This window comes from Mobula birostris, chromosome 8 (assembly GCF_030028105.1).
Source record: "Mobula birostris isolate sMobBir1 chromosome 8, sMobBir1.hap1, whole genome shotgun sequence".
Taxonomy (NCBI): Eukaryota; Metazoa; Chordata; class Chondrichthyes; order Myliobatiformes; family Myliobatidae; genus Mobula; species Mobula birostris.
The window spans coordinates 82,477,856-82,499,634 of NC_092377.1; the positions used below are offsets into that span (position 1 = coordinate 82,477,856).

Consider the following 21,779-nt stretch of genomic DNA (forward strand, 5'->3'; position numbering starts at 1 on the left):
TTTGTCTTAGCTATGTTTGAGTAACTTCTACATTTCTGGTGTCATCTTCACTGATTCTGGCCAAGTTCAAAGTAAATTTAGTATCAAAGTATATATCTGTCACCATATAAAGTGGGCATACTCAATAAGTCCAAAATAGTATAATAGCAGTAACAGAATCAATGAAAGACCACACCAATTTGGGTGTTCAACCACTGTGCAAAAGACGACAAATTGTGCAAATGCAAAAAGAGAGAAAAGAAAATACTGAGAATGTGAGATGAAGAGTCCTTGTGAAAGTTGGTGCATAGGTTGTGGGAACACTTCAAAGATGGGGCATGTGAAGTTAGCCCCTTCAGTTCAAGAGCATGATGATTGAGGGGTATTAACTATTACTGAGGCTGCTGGTGTAAATCTTGAGCCTCTTGTACCTTCTTCCTGATGGCAGCAGCAAAAAGAGAGTATGACCTGGGTGGTGGAGCTGTCTGGTGATGGATGCTGCATTCCTGAAAAAGTGCTTCGTGTAGATGTGCTTAATGGAGGGGAGGGCTTTGCCTGTGACGGATTGGGACATATCCACTACTTTTTGTAGGACATTCTGTTCAAGGGCATTGGTGTTTCCATTCCAGGCCAGTCAATATACTCTCCACTACACATCTTTTGAAGTTTGTTAAAGTTTGAGATATCATGCCAAATCTTCACAAATTCCTAAGGAAGTAGAGGCAGTTCTGTGCTTTCTTCCTAATTGTACATGTGCTAGGCCCAGGACAGGGCCTCCAGAAGTAATAGCATAGAGGAATTTGCTTTAAAGCTGGAATCTTGTATAATGCTGTGTACAGTCACTGACAGAATAGTTAATAACTTTGAAACTAGATTACAGAATATCTGTATGCTTACAACTTACTGATCTGTGGGGGTATTTTCACATGTCATTCAGTGTATTTTTATATCTTGTATTGTGGAATTTGCCTTCAGTGCCCTCAGCTGTTCATGACACAGACAGGATGAAGTCCTTGTCTTCTACAGAGAATGATATTTTGGTCCAAACATTTTCCTCACTGACAGATAACACTAGTAAAACATTAGAAGAATGTTAAGCTGCATTTTTACTTTGTAAATGTACAGTATAAATCGAAAGTTCAAATTTAATTTTAAATGTTCAGGCAGAAATGTGAGAAATTTATGACATTGATCTTTTTGATAGTTTCCTCTGACATATAATAAATTATCTTGATTCTTTTTACTAAAAGCACTTAGCTTGCTTAACAGCCTTTGAAGCACATTCTAAATGTGTTTCATGGTCCCCTGACCCCATTGGTATTAGGAACTTATTTTTTGACACCAACTCCCCCATTTCCCTCCACTACCTTCTCTCACTTTCTGAGAGTTAAATGTTGCTTTCTATTATAGGCCACATTGATTCATGTATTTCATGTTCTCCCTAACAAGTTCGAATGCATAATGTCCGTGTAATAGTTTCCTCACTGTCCTAAGCTAGTATGGGTAATTTCAATTGTTATTTTGGTCATAAATATAATCATCCACTTTGGACTGAACACAAACCCCTTTGAAATGGAAGTGTATTTTGTTTGATTCCTTTGTCTTCCCATTTCACTAGTCCCATCTTGAATGCACAATCTATCTTGAATCCATTCTGCATTTCGAATGCAGAAGTGCACAATTACCCATACAGTATTTGTTCAATAATCACACTGGTGACGCATGCCTTATTAACTACGTGCCTCAACCAAAATGTTAACTAAAATTCCACAAGCATGGATAGTCTCAGTTGTGGCTTATTTTGCAGTGTTAGTATTTTTTAATGTTTGAGAATTTTATTTAAAGAAACACATGGTGACTTGATTTATTTCAGGTGGCATTGAAAAATTGGAATCTGGGTGGCTGACATGTCAAAGTGAAATTCGCTTGAGGTTGCACTATTCTGAAAAACCTCCAGTTTCTATATCCAAGAAGAAGTTCAAAAAATCAAGGTTTAGGTAAACCATTTCTATTTAACTGATGTTTTTAAATGAGACTGTTAAATCTGCACTTGATTGTTTCTGAAAACAGTTGTTAACAGCTTGTATGTTATGCAGCCAATTTTACTGTACTCAATGAAATTAATGTTCCACTGGTTGAGCCCAGAGTGGAAAAAAATAGTTAATGTTCCTGCCTTCACATCGCAATTGGATAAATTCATATCCCTTTATGGAAATTGGTGGATTCTGTGTCACTGTGTAACATCATCTAAAAATGGTTCACAAGATAAAAATATTTTATAAAAGAAAGCACTTCCCCTAATGTCTTTGCTTTTCTAACCTTCTTTTGACCACATGGAGAGCAGCAAAGATGTAATGTCAGGATTGAGTGTTGGATTAAACCACCTTCATTTTCAGGGAGATTCTTGCCACTGATGGTTACTTCCCTGTGCCTGTTATTATTGCAGACAAGTCACTTCTGTATTTGTGGTTATGCACTTTGGAAGAAGGAATAAAAGTGCTAGACTATTTTCTAAATGGGGAGCAAATTCAGAAATCAGTGGTGCAAAGGAGCTTCAGAGTCCTCGTGCAGGATTCCCTAAAAGTTGACTTGCAGGTTGATTCGGTAGTAAGGTAAATGCAATGTTAGCATTCATTTTGAGAGGATTAGAATATAAAAACAAAGATGTAATGTTGAGGCTTTATAAGGCATTAATCATACCACACTTGGAGTATTGGGTCCTTGTTCTAAGAAAGGATGTGCTGTCGTTGGAGAGAGTCCAATAGAAGTTCTTGAGAATGATCCTGGGAATGAAACAGTTGGTGTATGAGGTGCATTTGATGGTTCTGGCCTGTACTCAGAATGGGGGTGGGGGGAGATCTAATTAAAATGTAATGAATATTGAAAGACCAAGGTAGGGCAGACATGGAGAGGATGTTTTCTATAGTGAGGGAGTCTAGGACCAGCTGGCACAGCCCAAGAATAAAAGAGTATCCTTTTTAGAACAGAGCTGAGGTGAAATTTCTTTAGCCAGAGCATGGTGAATTTGTGGAATTTATGTTGTGGAAGCCAAGACATTGGGTGTATTTAAAGTGGAAATTGAAGGTTCTTGATTACTAAAGGATTCAAAGGTTACAGGGAGAAGGCAGGAGAATGGAATGGAGAGGGATAATAAATCAGCCATGATTGAATGGCAAAGTAGACTTGATGGGCCAAATGGCCTAATTCTGCTCCTGTGTCTTGTGGTTTTATCCAATGAGCTATTTCAAAGTTGATGTCAGTACTATTTGAAAGACCGCTATTCTGGGGTGGCGTGATAGCGTAGTCCCTTACAATACAAACAATCCAGGTTCAGTTCCCACCATTGCTTATTCATTCTCTCAGTGACTATGTGGATGTCCTCCCACAGTCCAGAAACATGCTGGTAGGTTAATTGTTCTTTGTGAATTGTCCCATGATTAGGCTCGGATTAAATCGGGGGTTACTGGGCAGTACGGCTTGAAGGGCCCACTCCGTGTTTGATCTCAATCCAATAAAATGGTGTGTTGATTTGTATGGCATTGTCTGAAGGAGGGTTGTTGGTCTAGTTCTATGGAGATGGTAGTATCTACTCCATAAGACAGATCTACTTCCATAAGACAGTTTATTATTAACTAACTTCTAACCGGCACATTCCTTCAGATTTCATTGACGCCTACCAAGATCAGATCTTGTGTTACTCTTAATGTACTTTTTATATTACACTTTCCATCAATGAGGACAGCCTGCTGCTATCTATTTTGTCTAGACTGGTATTACCCTCATTGACTATATCCAGTTCCTCATCTTTTTAAATAAAATCTATAGAATTGAACATCATTCACCCTTATCAAATCTGTTGTGGATTTCCTCAGTTCCTTATTTCCGTCCAGGTACCTATTAATCCTGTCATATCTGAATGTTTTAAAGCTTGTTTGAGATTTAACTGACTGGCCTCCTTGTTACAGTTTTTTTGATCATGGAAGCTATATTTGCTTTTCTACAATTTGTGACAATCCTATAATAGGATGTATCGGAAGCAACATAAGTGCAAGTTGTCATATGAAAGTGAATGTTTATACTTTAGGAGTTTTCATTGGTTGACGTGAAATGCATTAAATGCATTTTCATCTTGAATCAACAACACTTGGATAATGGCAGAACAAACAAATCACAATATAGTTTGCCTGCTCAACCATAAATAAAACTCATTGAAGTGTCAACATAAGAAACGTTTTAACAGATGAAAATTGGAGTACCATTCAGTTTGACATACCTGATTAAGGTAAAATTATGTTGTTTGCCTGTGATTATTGGAAAATGGGTAGTGTCAACTAAATTGAATGAAATTCTGATGAGACTTCAACACTTTTAGACCAGACTGAATTGGATTTCCAAATTTTCAGCTTATTTTTTTTAGGGGAATAGAGGTATAGGTGTCAACCTGTTGAAGATTATGGGACTAACAAGAATGATAGTACGAATCATCTGTCTTGATTTATGGAGCAGGTTTGAATGATGGGGTGATTTAAGTCTATCTGATTTAACTCTTCCAAGCATGGTACCAGAAGGTGATAGAAAACTTTTCATTCGAATTTGTGAACAAAAAATGTTATGAAAACATCTTTGTGTAATTTGTCACTTGACGGAAGATACATGTAGCATACTTGGATTAAGTTGGTGACTGGGCTTTGATCTCTAAAGCTTTCGCTTATTGACCTTCTGTAGCATTAATATTTAATTTATGAAGTTTATTTTTTTATAATCAGTGAAAATATTAAGCTGTGACTATCAAGCTAGCACAATTAATTGCCTGAGTGCATTTCAACTTTTATGTTCCTGTTAATGAATTTGTTGAACATAAAACACATTTGTTATTTAAAGGGTAAAACACTATTTGAAATAATTTTTTAAACATTGCTTTCTACTATGCCAATTTTTAGGACTGGAAGTCCCCCTCGGCGTACTTTGTAGCAAGTGGTTTGCACAATGTATTTGGGTGGGTTTGGTGAAATGTCACTGACTGGATAATTTTGGATGAGCTTTCTTCATGAAGAGAAGTGGATTTTATAAGGAAATGGTCCTGCTTCTTCAAATTTTCTAATGCACATCAAATAGAAATGGAAGGTTAAATTACAAAATGCTGCATAGATAATTTGTGTATAATTCGAGCATGTGAGTTTGTTTCAAAAGAATATCTTTGTACTTGGTTGTTCATGTTAACAAGTTTTCAGAATAGAAATAGCATGAAGATGAGTACTGTTATACTCCAATATCCAGCACATTTTTGACTTTGTTGAACTGGTGGACTTTCTAGACTATTGCAAGTTATTCCTATTAATACATCAACACAATTACAATTGTTTTTTGGATCTTTCAGTGTTGTAAACTTCCTAATCTGATAAAGAGTGCTTGGTAAACAGGGTCAGTCAGTATAAAGATAACATGGGAGTTCGAGTGAGTTTAAAGTGCTCAGTGATCATCACCTGGTGAGCCAGTTGTACTTGTGAGGTTTCCATCTAGTCAGGTAGTGGATTATTGGAATTTTCCTGTACAGTCGGCCCTCTGTATTGGCGTGTTCCACATCGGTGGATTCAACCAGCCGCAGGTCGAAAGTATTCAAAAAAAAGATTCCAGAAAGTTCCAAAAAGCAAAACTTGAATTTGCTGCATGCCGAGCACTACACTAAATGCACGCGAATGAAGTGATGTGTAGGCATACTCTGCTGTAGCCTCCCGACAGGTCCTCAGTCTCTCTCCAGCAATCGTTGTTTGAGCATTGTTCGCCTCGCGTCTCGTTCGTTCACTACTTGTGTTGTGAGCGAGAGGAAGGAGTTTAAGGCTAGTAGGGGATGGCTGGCTAGCTATGTAAGGTGCTACAGCCTCAGAACTTAAAGATTAGGGGAGAATCAGCATCAGCTGATGCCGAGGCAGCATCAGCGTTCCCAGAAGAGCTACGGTGGTTGCATCTGTACTGAACATGTACAAACTTTTTTTTCTTGTCATTATTCCCGAAACAATACAGTATAACAACTATTTACATAGCATTTACATTGTATTAGGTATTATAAGTAATCTACAGATGATTTAAAGTATACGGGAGGATCTGCGTAGGTTATATGCAAATACTACTCCATTTTATGTAAGGGGCAAGCATCCGCTGATTTTGGTATTCGAGGGCGGGGGGGGGGTCTTAGAACCAATCCCCCACGGATACCGAGGGACAACTGTACTTGTGTGGTACAGTTTCCTAAGTGAGAACAACAAATTGTAGGATAACAGAATTAATTGATGGTTTGATAAAGGAGTTCAAGAAAAATGACTGGCCATTTGAAATTCTCTTAATCATCTGCTGGAAAAAAATGAGCGTAAAGGTTTTGAGCTAGAACATGTAGGGAAAAAGTCAGTATTCCACTGTTCAATATTGTAAGTGTTGCCATTGTTGTGTATCAGCTTACAATCCCAAGCCAGTCTAACCTCCATATCTAGATCCTGCACTGGAGCATAGATGTTAGGAGAGTTGAGTTGACAAAGGGCAAGAAGGCCCCCCCCCCCCGCGCACGGAACTGCTGGAATAATGCTATCTTAAGAAACTGGGTAATGTCAATTTAGCTAGATGACACGCACATTTCTCATTGCTTGGCAGGCATTCAAAAACTCATTAACAATTACTCAACTAAAAATAGTGCAAGTTAACCCACAAAGTATTTAAATATTTTTAAACAGATTCAAGCAATGATGGGCAAATAAATGTATGGCTGAAGAATTGGTTTCCAATTTGTAGATCTTTTGTACAGAAGGTATGACCTGTACAAAATGCGTGGGTTGCACCTGAACTTGAGGGGGACCAATATCCTTGCAGGCTGGTTTGCTGGTGTTGTGGGGGAGGGTTTAAATTGGGTTGGCAGGAGGGTGGAAACTAATGATAGGGATAAGGGTGGAGCAGTTGTTATGCAAGTATGTGCAGATTATAATGAGACTGTGATAGGGTAAAGTATCAGTCAGCAGGAACAGGATGGATGGGTCAGTGCATGGAATTACGACGTTGTGGCCATTTCAGGGTTTAGATTTTTCCAAAAGGAACATGGAGGAAGATAAGAGGTGGGTTAGTGGCATTGCTAATCAGATTCAGTATCCCAGCTTCAAAAATTGGGGTGGGCGGGTTATCTTAGAGGGACTGTTTACTGTGTGGGTGGAAGTCAGAAACAGGAAGGAAGCATTCACTCTATTGGGGCTATTCTGTTAACCCCCCTCCCCCACCAACCTCCGATAGCAACAGACACCGAGGAACAGATTGGGAGGCAAATTTTGGAAAGGGCCAAAAATAACAGGTTTGTAGTCATGGATGACTTCAACTTCTCTAATAATGATTAGTACCTCCCTGGTACAAAATATTTAAATTCTAGTTAGACCACACTTGGAGTATTGTGTTCAATTCTAGCCGCCTCCTTAAAGGAACAAGTGGAAGCTTTAGAGAGGGTGCAGAGGAGGTTTACCGGGATGATGCCTGGATGAGAAAGCATGTCTTATGAGGATAGGTTCAGTGTGCTAGGGCTTTTCTCTTTGGAGAAGAGGATGATGAGGGGTGTACAGGATAATTCAAGGCATAGATAGAGTTGACAGAAACTTTTCCCCCAGGGCAGAAATGCCAATTCAAGGGGTTATAACTTTTTAAGTTGTTAGGAGTAAAGAATAAGGGGATTGCAGAGCCAGGATTTTTGCACTAATAGATGGGCACAATATGTTGCCAGGGATGTTGGTGGAGGCAGATTAGGGACATTTGAGACTCTTAAGCAGATGGATGAAATAAAAATGAAGGGTTACGTGGGAAGGAAGAGTTGGGTTGATCCTGGAGTAGATTAAAGGGTCAGCATATTAACATGGGCTGAAGAACCTGTACTGTTCTATATTCTAATGTATTAATTTACCAAAACCATTTTCAAGCAGAGATGTATTCCAAAACCAGGTTCCTTTTTTTTCCCCAGTGGTTGCCTAGCATTGTACAAGAGTTAATATTAGGCAGTTGAATTATTACTGAAGCATTTTTCATTATTATTCCCCAAACAATTATTTTATGTAATTGAGTCAACCTGCTGATAAGGACACTGTTGGAAGTTAGAAACATAGAAAATAGGTGCAAGAGTAGGCCATGCGGCCTTTCGAGCCTGCACTGCCATTCAGTATGATCATGGCTAATCATCCAACTCAGAACCCTGTACCTGCCTTCTCCATACCCCCTGATCCCTTTAGCCACAAGGGCCATATCTAACCCCCTCTTTAATATAGCCAATGAACTGGCCTCAACTGTTTCTGTGGCAGAGAATTCCACAGATTCACCACTCTCTGTGTGAAGAAGTTTTTCCTAATCTCGGTCCTAAAAGGCTTCCCCTTTATCCTCAAACTGTGATCCCTCGTTCTGGACTTCCCCAACATCGGGAACAATCTTCCTGCATCTAGCCTGTCCAATCCCTTTAGGATTTTATACGTTTCAATAAGATCCCCCCTCAATCTTCTAAGTTCCAATGAGTATAAGCCTAGTTGATCCAGTCTTTCATCATATGAAAGTCCTGCCATCCCAGGAATCAATCTGGTGAACCTTCTTTGTACTCCCTCTATGGCAAGGATGTCTTTCCTCAGATTAGGGGACCAGAACTGCGCACACTACTCCAGGTGTGGTCTCACCAAGGCCTTGTACAACTGCAGTAGTACTTCCCTGCTCCTGTACTCGATTCCTCTTGCTATGAATGCCAGCATACCATTCGCCTTTTTTACCGCCTGCTGTACCTGCATGCCCACTTTCAATGACTGGGGTATAATGACACCCAGGTCTCGTTGCACCTCCCCTTTTCCTAATCGGCCACCATTCAGATAATAATCTGTTTTCCTGTTTTTGCCACCAAAGTGGATAACCTCACATTTATCCACATTAAATTGCATCTGCCATGAATTTGCCTACTTACCTAACCTATCCAAGTCACCCTGCATCCTCCTGACAGCTAACACTGCCGCCCAGCTTCATGTCATCTGCAAACTTGGAGATGCTGCATTTAATTCCCTCGTCTTAGTCATCAATATATATTGTAAACAACTGGGATCCCAGCATTGAGCCTTGCGGTACCCCACTAGTCACTGCCTGCCATTCTGAAAAGGTCCCGTTTATTCCCACTCTTTGCTTCCTGTCTGCCGACCAATTCTCTATCCACATCAATACCTTACCCCCAATACCGTGTGCTTTAAGTTTGCACACTAATCTCCTGTGTGGGACCTTGTCAAAAGCCTTTTGGAAATCCAAATATACCACATCCACTGGTTCTCCCCTATCCACTCCACTAGTTACATCCTCAAAAAATTCTGTGAGATTCGTCAGACATGATTTTCCTTTCACAAATCCATGCTGACTTTGTCCGATTTCACCGCTTTCCAAATGTGCTGTTATCACATCCTTGATAACTGACTCTAGCAGTTTCCCCACCACCGATGTTAGGCTAATCGGTCTATAATTCCCCGGTTTCTCTCTCCCTCCTTTTTAAAAAAGGTAGGGTTGCATTAGCCACCCTCCAATCCTCAGGAACTAGTCCAGAATCTAAAGAGTTTTGAAAAATTATCACTAATGCATCCACTATTTCTTGAGCTACTTCCTTAAGCACTCTGGGATGCAGACCATCTGGCCCTGGGGATTTATCTGCCTTTAATCCCATCAATTTACCTAACACCACTTCCCTACTAACATGTATTTCCCTCAGTTCCTCCATCTTACTAGACCCTCTGAACCCTACTATTTCCGGAAGATTATTTATGTCCTCCTTATTGAAGACAGAACCAAAGTAGTTATTCAATTGGTCTGCCATGTCCTTGTTCCCCATAATCAATTCACCTGTTTCTGTCTGTAAGGAACCTACATTTGTCTTAACCAATCTTTTTCTTTTCACATATCTATAAAAGCTTTTACAGTCAGTTTTTATGTTCCCTGCCAGTTTTCTCTCATAATCTCTTTTCCCTTCTGTAGAAAAGGTAATGATTTATGAAATTTTAAAATGCTAACCGATTACTTAAATTGCCTGATTTATTGACATTGGATACTGGTATATGGAGGTCAATTTTTCTTTTTTAAAGGATCCTTTAAATCAAATGTAAGATGAGTTTCCTAAATGAAGTTTGTTTACTGAAGACTCATGACATTTTTTAACAATGCCTATTTTGTACTAAGGGTAAAGTTGACATTAGAGGGATTTGAAGAAGAGGATGAAGATGATGACAAGCTGGTGACTCCCTTGGCTGAAAAAATTGCTCCTATTTTAGAAATTACTTTAATCAGTAACAATGGATACAAGTCTCGTCACTCACAGCCAGAATGTGGATATGCTTTGGAACCTGGCCAGTGGACTGAATATAGCATTCAAACTATGGAGCCAGATAACCTGGAGCTGATTTTTGACTTCTTTGAGGTTTGATTTTTTTTTTCCCTTTTTAAATATAATTTTTTTAAATTTCTGATTATTGGCTTGATTTGTAGTGCTTGGGGTGGAAGCAAAGGTTTCATTGTAACATCTCTAATTTGGAATATATTATTTTATGTGGAAAGACATTTTAGAAACCGTATCTATATTCTACTAAAACTCTCATGCTCTGTCTGTTTGTGACCTCCAATTAGTGCAAACGGTGCATTACAGCGGCACTTTTTTTGGCTAAATCGAAATAAAATGCGCTAACTTACAGAATGCAGGCAAAGTTCAGGGTTATATAATCATATAAAATTGCTCATTCGCCAAAATCAACAGGCTCACTTTCACCCGAGAGCCAATCGGCTATCATAGAAATTGGGACGCAACAGCCCGACGCATGCACACGGCCAGCCTCAGCGGCGACACCTACCGGAGCAAAAGGGCAGGGCTGCTCTATTTCAAGGGGTCACATTCTGCTAATCACCATCAGCATCTGCAGGATTGGGACAGATCTAACTGCCAGCTATCAATAAGAGATAATTAAATCTTACTGTAATGACATACTTCGAGGCACCCATAAAACCCTTTGCTGCAGTCAGAGGACAGTGGTGACTATATCATGTTCATTTAGGAGAGCGCCAACCACATCATCAAGAATAATCAGCATCCTTTGATGTTAGTGCTTCGTATCTTCTATCCAGCATTAGGGTAAAAAAAAAAATAGCCTAATTATGCCGCGTGGAAAGGAAAAGGGGACATTATAGTCAAGAGATGACACCAAACGTCGTCTGAAAGCAGCAAGGAGAGGGAGAGAACAAGAATCTGATGAGGCTAGGGCCACATGACTCCCAAGATCCAAGAGTCAGGACAAAAGAAGATGAGAGAAGAAGAGACAGAGGAGAGGCATGCATGTCTCCAGGATTAGAGACAAACAACAAACAGCAAAAGGGATGAAGAGAGGGGGGATGAAAGGGCTGCATGACTCCAGAATGACAAAAACAGGCACAGAAGGAGGAGAGAGGAAGAGACAAAGGAGCTGAGAAATGCACGTCTCCAGGATCAGAGACAAAGAACAAACAGCAGAAGAGATGAAGAGACGGGGGACGAAAGGACTGCACGTCCCCAGAATGACAGTGAGAGGCACAAGGGTGGCAGATAAACCAGAAATTATGCCATCAAAAGTGTCCTTCGTTAAATGAGGAACAGCTATATTTGCTTTGCTGCACGTCGTTCTTCTTTAATAAACAGAGGTTTTCGACTTCAGTTCCCAAAGCAAAGCGATACCAGTAGCATTCAGGAAAATTTAATGTTCATTCTGGTCACATCAGACTTCACTACCCTTCTCTCAAAGGGTGCCCCAACGGGTCACCCCATTGTCTAGTAATGGATAGAAATTGACTAATCAAGTTCAAGTTTAATTGTTCTTCAACCATGCATGAATACAGCCAGATGAAACATCAGTCCTCTGGAATCAAGGTGCAAAACACAGTGTCAAGTCATATACAGCACAAGGCACATATCACACCTATAAGATAGCAGTAAACACATGGTTACACAAAAAAAATACAATATAACCGAAGTCCCTGAGTGTCATGTCCTACAGAGTTATGGTGCATGGCTGCTGTTGGCAAGAACAAGCCCACAGCAATCTGCAATCTCCAGCTTGTCTTCCACCAAGTGAACATTGGAGGGCTGCACCAATAGGAGGGACCAGCTTCCAACCCAGCATTGATTCTGCACAGCATGAGGCTAGTCTGTGCTATAATCAGAGCCACACAGCTCACCTGCCTTTGGTCTCACCAGTGAACGAGACTTGCAGTATTCTATATTACCACTGTTCAACAGGGTTTTGAAATTACAAGTAAAATGTACAAGATCACTTGACATTAGATTGCATATCATCTTTGCGCACCAATTCCAAACCCTTTCTGTAGCTCCTCTGTAGGTCTACCCCATCAACAGTACTTGAAGTTTTTAATATCCAGCTGTGTCTTGAGATTGTGAAAGACAATTGTTAAAAAGTCAATACACCCGGGGTTGAACCCAGAGAGGTGACTGAGTCTGAGTGTACAAGCATCTTATCAGACTAATGTTTCTTCAGCTTCTGCCCCACATAATAATGGGCTAAGCCTCATCTCTTTCTGATGTAAGAATGTTGGAATTTATTTTGCAGTTTGATTTTTTTTGTTCATTATATCTAATACAGCTTGTTACAGTATTTCTATTGTTTCGATGCCTGGAGAAGTTTTCTTGTTTGCTGCCAATTTTTTAATATCCAATTAAAATTCAGTCTGAAGGAAAAAATACTTAATACTGCCTTTTTTAAATTAGAACTTAATTTGTTGCTAAAAGCAATGCACTGTGTTAGATTCTAAAGATAATGTAGGAGTAACTGCTTTTAATATCAAAGCTCTATTTAAATTGTTTTTTTTAAAGACTCTTGGGGAAAGCTAGAGAATGGTTTAAGTTATGTAAGAGAAGATGGTTGTGATTAATTTTACTCCCAGTATATTGACGGTCACTTTCAGCTGCTCCAATAATATTTTCTCTCCATCAAAAGATGGGTGTGTTTATTGCTGACATGCAACCCAAGATAAAGCAGGCTATTTTGATACGACAAGGATTCATACACCATGAAGACAGGCCATTTGACTGCTCACTTCCACGTCAAGCAGTGATACAGCAGGGGTAAAGGTGTCCCACAAAACAGTTAGTATTATAGTATCTGGATATCATTACAGTGAGATTAATGCAGTGAATTAGAGCAACCTTTGGGCAGGGATTCAAATAAGTCTAGAGATACTGACAGTTAATTAATGAGGAATGATAATGAAGAATGAAAAGCCCCTCTTATTTTCCATTGTTTATGACTTCTGTGTAGTTGAAATTAAAATCTAGAACCTCTTTCCTGGTATAGGACCTCAAGTGAAATGTTCTCAAATAGTCTAGGATTAGGGCTTGTGAAATTAGTCAACCAAGTGACCAGTTATCCAAAATGCTGACAGGAGTCAAATTTCTCTGCTACCTAAAATGTTGTCTTGGTTAGGCTTCAAATTAGAATGACCTGTTTCACTTCTGAGCTGCAAACAGATGAGCCACTCAAGGTCAGGATTGAACCCCTCACTGAGACATTGAGGCAGCTACAGTGACACCGCTGGCCATTGCGTCATTGGCAAAGGTAGATACAGACTGGGTGGTAAATAATGAGAACAAAGACTTATTTAAGATCTGCTGTAAAAAGATAGTGAATGATAACTAAGCACTTTATTGTCCCTTGAGCCAGTTGGACTGCTTGCGCTTTTAACAATCGTTTAAATTCATTCACTGGTCCATTTACTTTTTACAGGAAGAGTTGGGAGTAGCAGTGGTACAAGGTGATGCACTTCCTGGTCATGTAGGCTCAGCCTGTCTTCTCTCTTCAACAATTGTGGACAAGTCCAGTGGAGTTATCACTCTTCCTATCATGAGCAGAAATTCAAGACAAACTATTGGAAAAGTAAAAGGTACCAGCAAAATGTATAAGTTTTAAAATTGTATTGATCACTGCCCCTTTTGTGTGCAAATTGTTATCGGCTCATTATACCAAAGACTTCCTTGTGAAATTCGGGGTGAAATGGTGTACTGCATGATGAATGGATTCTCCTGTACAGAATAGATGAGGGCTTTTTTTCTCTCCTAAATATTCAAGTTCAAGTGAAAGTTGTATTTATATTGATATTCTACAGCCTTAATGTATTTCCACATGATTTCGGGAGAGTGATGCTTTCTTTTACCTACATACAAATATTGAATCTGAATTAGACTTAAAATGCTTGCATGTATGCAATCATCATTTCTATCTCTCTTTAGTTGACTACATCGTTATTAAGCCTCTAGATGGCTTTGTTTGTGACATGTCTCCTTCATTGGCCAAGTGCTGGAAACCCAGAATGGCTTTAGATGTTGGGCACAGGGGTGCTGGAAATTCAACATCTGCAACGTAAGTTCTACATTGAAAGTCTTTCTTATTTATTTTGCCAGGCAGTAAGGTGTCTTTTCTATCTGCTGGGTTATGGCAGAACATTAAGGTGCTCAGACTGTAAATTTGCACCAAATATCAAAACAGCAAACCACCTGTTAGATTTTGCTGTCTTTAATTTTGTAAGTAAATATTGATTCATTTAGAGCTTATTTATCTCGATCTCATGCATATTCATTATATTAATGTAATTGTAATTTCTAGATTTTGTTTATGCATTTATCATTTGCCTCATTCAGTGCATACTGTATATTAAGGTTAGATCTACTTTTAAACTCCCAGTTACTTTTATTAAAATAGTATGTGCAGTAGTGGGATAATAGTTGATTTATAGTCTTTAGCAATGTTACTTCTATGTGTACTTTAGTCAGTTTTTCTCTTTGTATTCACATGGCATATTTATCGTAGAACTTTTTCTATCTAAGATGGTTTTGCTTTAATAGTGGTTTGATTACATGCTGGCTACATTTACAATTTTTTGAACATTTTCCTTTATCGTAATTTTAAAACTTGTATGCTGGAATTTTACGTTGTCAATTACCCTTCTTTAAAAATTTCAAAATACAATTTGGTGCCAAATGGCTGCACAGTGGCAAATCATTGTAATAGTATTTACAGCACCAACACAGATGCCTTGATGTAGGTGTCCTATAAATATTCCTGAACCTTCACTGTCCCCACTCCCAGCTTGCTTCAACAAACCTGCATTAACTTGCCCCTCTATTCCTTTCTCCATTTGTGAATTTATTCTTGATAAATATGGTACACCTTTTTACCTTGTCCATTGTATTATCACTTTTCCATTTTCTATACTGCCTCTTTTCATCCTACAATGAAGTTATTTGTATGTATACATTGTAATGTTTGCAAAGATTTTTATTTCCATTATGTCCATAATTAAAATGATATTACTTTAATAAGGGCACTCTTTTATCAAGCATTTCCCCATCTTGCAATCCTGCTTTCCTGAAAGGCTATGCTTGTTCAGTATATGGGGAGGAGACTGGCTTGCTCTTTTTCTTTCCCTTGGGATATCTGAAAAATACACTATAAATAGCTTGGACAACTTTTCTTGCACTTGTTCAAGAAATCGAAAGCACTTGTACAGAAATTTATAAATGTTATTTGCATTTACTATGCTATATTCTTTGTACTCTGTCTAACCATAAAGTTATAAATAAAAATATTTTTAAATGACAGAAAATGTAGTTTACAAATGTTTGGGCTCATAAATTTTTAGGAATTAAATATTTGGTTATTCCACTATTGTAACAGTAAGGAGCTATACATATTGAAACAACATATATTGTGGTTTCATAGAGCTGATTTTCTTAAACAAAATTGTGTTTTAGCCTCGCAAAGGTCAGAGAAAACACAATAGCTTCCTTTAAAAATGCCGCTAGTCACGTAAGTAATAAAACAACTCTGCATGTTTCCAAGTATATGTTGCCTTAAAAGGTTACAATGACGCCATAGTTTATCCCAAGAGTTTAAATGTATTAATGTAATGAACAAATTGATTCATATGAGCAGAACCAATATTGCCAGCCTATAATTTGCTGTATTGTTTTTAGATTTTTGTTTCATTATGGAAAAAATACTTTTTTTCATTATTAAGAAAAAAGAACGCATTTCAATTTAATGGTCCGTCATTTAAAATAAAAACTTAAAATATATGGAAACATTAGAATTCGAAGCATGTATATTACAATAAAAATAAGAAACTTAGATTTATTAGTATCTTTGGGTCCACATTGGATTAACCAGCTAGGGTTGGCACAAAGCTGAGGGGCAAATGCAAGATAGTCTAGCTTCTCGGTAAAGAGCATCTCAGAATGCCTTTCAGTAGTTCTGTCTTCAAATGAAAGACGACCGCCACCTACAACATGGTAAACTGCACAGTGCTTTGTACTGTTGTCACTGTACCCATTGTCATTTTCAGGATGCCGGTGTTACACACATAAAGGATGTGGCCTTCTCTTTTGTACTGACTGATTAGGACCTCGATGCTAGCTATGTGGCCCTGGAAGGCTAGTTTGCTCATGCTGTCATTTGGATTTGAAGAACTCTGTAGAAATCTCACAAGGAATTCTCTTGTTAGTAATGTTTCAGAAGCATGCAGTCAGATGGGAAGAATTTTGTGCAGAGAGATGTTACTTAGTGTTAGGCTGTGATGGTCCACTAAAAATGAATATAATTTGCTTTTGGAGGTAGAAACAAAGATGTAGGAAATTATCCATATTTTCCATGTTCTTGTGATAGATCTTTATTGTTGAGAGTGTGGTGTGCTATCGGGTCAGTTTGAAGAGCCTATCATTTTGTGAATTTTAACTGTACAAGAAAATAGACATTACATTTGAGGAAATAACTCAACAATGATTTGGAGCTCAATCTCCAAATGTGTGCTAATACAAGCATCATCTGCCTGTCTCACTTCCACCTGATTTTGAGATGGCCAAAACCTTTTGAGGTTCCATGGCGGAAGTGAGTGTTTCTTGATTTGTGTCGTGCTCCATTTCAGTGGGATGCTTGTTGGAGGTGATGTGCAGCACAGTGGTGATGAAGATAGGGAAAATGTTGGAATTTTGATGCAACCTTGTTGATACAGAAGTGTATGGAGATTGGGGTTTTGTAACATCAAGCCCCGATAACTTTTGTTCTTCTCTGTCAAAATAGAATTCAATTCCAGGATTATTGTAGAAAGGTATCCTGAGATTATTTTATTATGCATTTTGCTACCCTCCGCTCAGCTCCCCTTCAACATCAACCCCGAGGAGAAGTGGCAAGAAACTTACTGAATTCTTTTCACCTTTTTAGAAGCCGTGTGTTCAGCTCTACTGCTTTACCCTCTACCCATTAATTCGGATGTTTGAAGATCCACTGTAATGCTAAACCTCTTCTGTTCCCACTAACCCTCGGATCATTCCTGAGCTTGGCTATGAAACGTAACCTCTGTTTTCTTGATTGCATTCCAATCTAGTTCACCTCTTTCTCCAGCTTGGGATAATAGAATTGCTGGAAGAACATCAGATGAGAGGCAGTCTATATTGCAGAAGTGGAGGGAGGAGAGAGAAATGGGCCTAGCATCTTAATTAAGATGTTAAAAATATATATCCTGAGTTGGGAAACCGGATCAGTGTGAGCAAGAGGAGTACATGTATTACAAGGTAGTGCTGAAGCCAGACTGAATGGCATAAATAGTGATTTCTGGCTAAAAGTGTGTATGAGCTGCATTTTACTTTAGTTTTTAGTTTCCTCCACTTGGCCACTTTCCCCTTTTCATCTTTGTGGGGAGGAAAAGGAGATCCAAAATCTGTTTTTGTTATTACCATTCCATCTTCAACTTTAATGTGCATTTGTTCCTAGATTTGTGCCCATCTCTTATATATGTACCTAATCATTTATAGTTTTTTCCATCACAGTGAAGAAACTTAGTAAATGATCTTGTATAACTTGCAATTTATATTTTTGCTCTCCATCTGTAGCCTTTCATGATTTTCTGCCAACATCTTCCTTGTCTTGATCTATGATATTGCCTGAAGCTCAGTTCTAATCAAGTGCTCCCCATTCCCATTTTAAAACCAACATCAAGGACTCGTACTTCTCCCCTGCTTTTACTACAAGCAAAAGTCGCCTTGCCAACATCATCCAGAATCAACTTTGTACCTTGCTTTCAAGATCTCTTCATTACTGTCAACTGCAAGTTCATGCACTTTTGTTAAACTTGTAACTTAGATCTAAACATTTAAGAAGATTGTAAATTGGATTTGGCTGTTTTTACAAAGTATGTATGCTTATCATTTGATTCTATCTCTTTGCAACTGTCTTGGCAGAACCATGCTAATTGCATACCTAAAATTCTATTTGACTTCAAGCAATGCTTCTATTTTGGCCCAAAATAACTGAATTTTAACCTAAGTTCAGCTGATGTTTTGAAATACTGATTTTAATAACCTTTCATCTTCTGACAGACTTCAAAAGTGTGCTTGATGATTAAGTATATATGAGAATCGGTAACTAGTAGAATATAAGAAAAAGACGACAGTTAGTTTGCGAATCTAGAAGCATAAGAAACTGCAGGTACTATAATCTGAAGTAAAAAAACAATGCTGGCAGAGCTCAGCTGCTTGATATGCTGAGCTCCTTCAGCATTTACTGCTTTGTATTTGACAATGCCTTGTGACTTTGCCATAATTCTGTTTTTTTTCCCTCCAAATGTTATTTGTCCTTGGCGTGCGGAACTTTCTCAAGCATTGTAGTTGGGCTTTCTAATGTCCAGAAGTGTATAAGCAGGCCCTTGATTTAATGTTTTTTGATTGAAAGATACTTTTTATTTGAAACATTTAATTGGATTAGGTTACTCATATCACAGCTGTTCCTCAGTGCAGATAGTTGTCATGCCATTGAGCTAGTTATGTGTTAACTTGCTTAATAGTGATCACCTGAAAGAGCACTACTGAGGTATAATATGCTTTTGTCCTTTATTTTTCTGCTTTGAATAAAATTTTCAATCAAGTGTCAACATTGTCATTGGTTTGTACCTATGGACCTACTGCTGTCATCTCTCAACCTCAGCTGGTTGGAGTTAAGCCTGGAATCTTCAAGGTTGTGGTTTTGGGCCTCTTTGGGACTTGAGCCACAAAACCTAGAAGGATATTCCATGTTGAGTACTGAATTGCTGAAGATGTTGTCCCACTGAATTATTAAATTGATTGCTTACCCTAATGGTTAAAGAGACCATCATTGATTAGATTGCACTATCTGTCTAAGTTTCATTTCTTAACATTTAGCCAGTGTATTTTTAACAGATGATTGTCTGCAAACTGCAGCTATGATTTCATGTGAAATTTACTGAAAATTTTAAAACATTCTTGTGGTGTTTGCACTTGCATGGCACTTTCTCCCACTTCCAGGGTGATTTTTTTTTTTGATCGAGTCATTAATATAGTTGGTAATCAAAAATCTGAATCTACAGTAATGGGAGGGAATATTAGGCAACAAGGTACAGGAAGAAAAAAATACATGTTACAAATATTTTAAAATATAAATGTTACAAATATTTTAAAATATAAATGTTTCTTATCATAAACCCATACATCTTTCATAGTACAAATCCATTTGAGCAATGCAATCTCTTTAAGCAGAGGCAATACTGAAACACAAAATAAGCATGAAATTGGCTTTTTGTTTATATTGAGATGTTTACTTCACTATTGCAGTACAATCCCCAGACAATAAGGAAATGATTCATTTCTTTCAGGGTGCTGCCTTTGTAGAATTTGATGTACATCTTTCAAAGGACCATATTCCCATTGTTTACCACGATCTCACCTGTTGTATAGCGATGAAAAAGGTATGTGAATTACTTGCTCTTTTTCCATTTTACACAATTTACCTATTGCAAAGACATTAATAGACATTTAAGGTAGTTAATAGCCATTAAGATTAATGTGCATCAGTTCTGTGGCATCTATCAAATGTGGTTGTAAAGTGGCCACTTCATTTGTAATCTGCCAGTGCAATTTGAAGTTGTAGTTTGGTTTGCTTTTGATTTTGAAAGAAATTAAAGTGAATTATTTTATCATATCAATAATATTATCCAGAGTGTAAAGTTGTCCATGGTTCAGTGCTAATGAGAAGTTGTAACTTCTGATTTGGGGAAATGGGTATGTTAGTGTTTTACAAGTGTTGTTGAAATCAGCTCTTATACATTGGTGTGAAGATCAAAGTTTTGTATTTTGTGCTGCAGGCCTGGTGAGTGACATTTACTCACATTTCTCCATTAATATTTAGTAACTTGGATTTGAGCATGTTTGCAGTTCACATGGAAAATCCTTAATTTACTGTCAGTAACTTTCTCCATAGTTCTCTTTGCAGCTTTGTCCAATTGAATAAGTGAACATTAAATGGATTTCAGCTACTTTTAATTAGCTTCATTGTTAAATGCATTGAAAATCCTTTGTGCAAGTTTTGAGCCAACGTTGCTGCTTTATATATTTAAAAAATCACATTGGTGTTTGTGTATTATAATTTCCTCATTTTATAGTATAACATATTCTAAGATTTATTTTAAAAAATAATTTTGCTATGATAAACATACATATGTATGTTACAGACTTAATGTTTAGTGCTTTGTAAAAATTTTTTTAAAACTGCAGTACAACAAGTAGAACTGTCTGACTGCAGCTGTCACCTGCATTTTAATCCTGAGTGTTAGCTCTATGGAGTTTGCATATTCTCTCTCACTGCGTGGGTCTCTGGGTGTTCCCATTTCCTCTCACATCACCAAGGCATACAGGTTGGTAAATTATTTGCCACTGTAAAATGTCTTTGTCATGTAGGTGAGTGGTAGAATGTGGGGAGAATATAGTAATCCCAGTTTTTTGTGTAAGTCAGTCGTTGGTGATTGAAACAGTTTTCGTGGCCCACAAGGCCTGTCCCTGTGCTGTAGCTAATAGTTTTTTTCCCCTCCTAAAAACATGTTCCTGATTTACGGGTCAAGAGATTTAATATGATTGACTACTTGGCTAGCTTGATGACATTCCTGTTACTTATAGACATTCATTAGTCTTGTGAGACCATGGATTTGCGCCTTGGAAGGTTTCCAGGGCGCAGGCCTGGGCAAGGTTGTATGGAAGACTGGCGGTTGCCCATGCTGCAAGTCTCCCCTCTCCACGCCACCGATGTTGTCCCAGGGAAGGGTACTAGGGCCGATACAGCTTGGCACCGGTGTTATCGCAGAGCAATGTATGGTTAAGTGCCTTGCTCAAGGACACAACACGCTGCCTCCGCTGAGGCTCGAACTAGCGACCGTCAGATCACTAGATCGACGCCTTAACCACTTGGCCACGCACCAACTAGATATCCGAAATTCTCTTTAATGGCACCTGATACAAAAGAAGTCATCTTTGTTAGGCTGGCTTTCTTCAGTCAAAAGTATAACAAAAAGCAAAGACAGCATAAAAGCCAAAGAGAAGGTATACAATACAGCAAAAATTAGTGAGAAACAAGAGGATGGGGAAGCTTTTAAAAACCAACAGAAGGCAACTTTAAAAAAAACGAGGGGAGAAGATGGAATAAGAGGATACCAAAGTCTTTTCAGATAGAGCAAAAGAGAGCGAAGAGTGGACAGTAGACTGCTAGAAAATTACCCTGGAGAAGTACCAAAGGGGGGCAAAGAACTGTCGGGTGAACTGGGTAAGTATTTTGCATCAGTCTTCACTGTGGAAGATACCAACAACATTCTAGAAATTAGAGTATGTCATAGACAGAAGTGAGTGATCTTCCTAAGGAGAAGACGCTTGGGAAACTGAAAGGCCTGAATAAGTCACCTAGACCAGATGG

At 38.4% G+C, this 21,779-nt stretch overlaps 1 protein-coding gene and 1 long non-coding RNA gene across 4 annotated transcripts in view; one reads left to right on the forward strand and one right to left on the reverse strand.

Moving 5' to 3' along the window:
- Positions 1-21,779, forward strand: part of gpcpd1 (glycerophosphocholine phosphodiesterase 1) — a 72,789-nt gene that overhangs the window by 32,740 nt on the left and 18,270 nt on the right. For all 3 annotated transcript variants that reach the window (XM_072265544.1, XM_072265546.1, XM_072265545.1), the window contains 6 exons: positions 1,853-1,976; positions 10,183-10,420; positions 13,764-13,920; positions 14,267-14,396; positions 15,788-15,842; positions 19,696-19,788. In XM_072265544.1, coding sequence (XP_072121645.1) covers positions 1,853-1,976; positions 10,183-10,420; positions 13,764-13,920; positions 14,267-14,396; positions 15,788-15,842; positions 19,696-19,788 — 797 coding nt within the window. The remainder of the gene's footprint in view (positions 1-1,852; positions 1,977-10,182; positions 10,421-13,763; positions 13,921-14,266; positions 14,397-15,787; positions 15,843-19,695; positions 19,789-21,779) is intronic.
- Positions 18,893-21,779, reverse strand: part of LOC140201437 (uncharacterized) — a 31,267-nt gene continuing 28,380 nt past the window's right edge. The window contains exon 3 of the long non-coding RNA XR_011886857.1: positions 18,893-19,766. This is a non-coding gene — a long non-coding RNA (uncharacterized lncRNA). The remainder of the gene's footprint in view (positions 19,767-21,779) is intronic.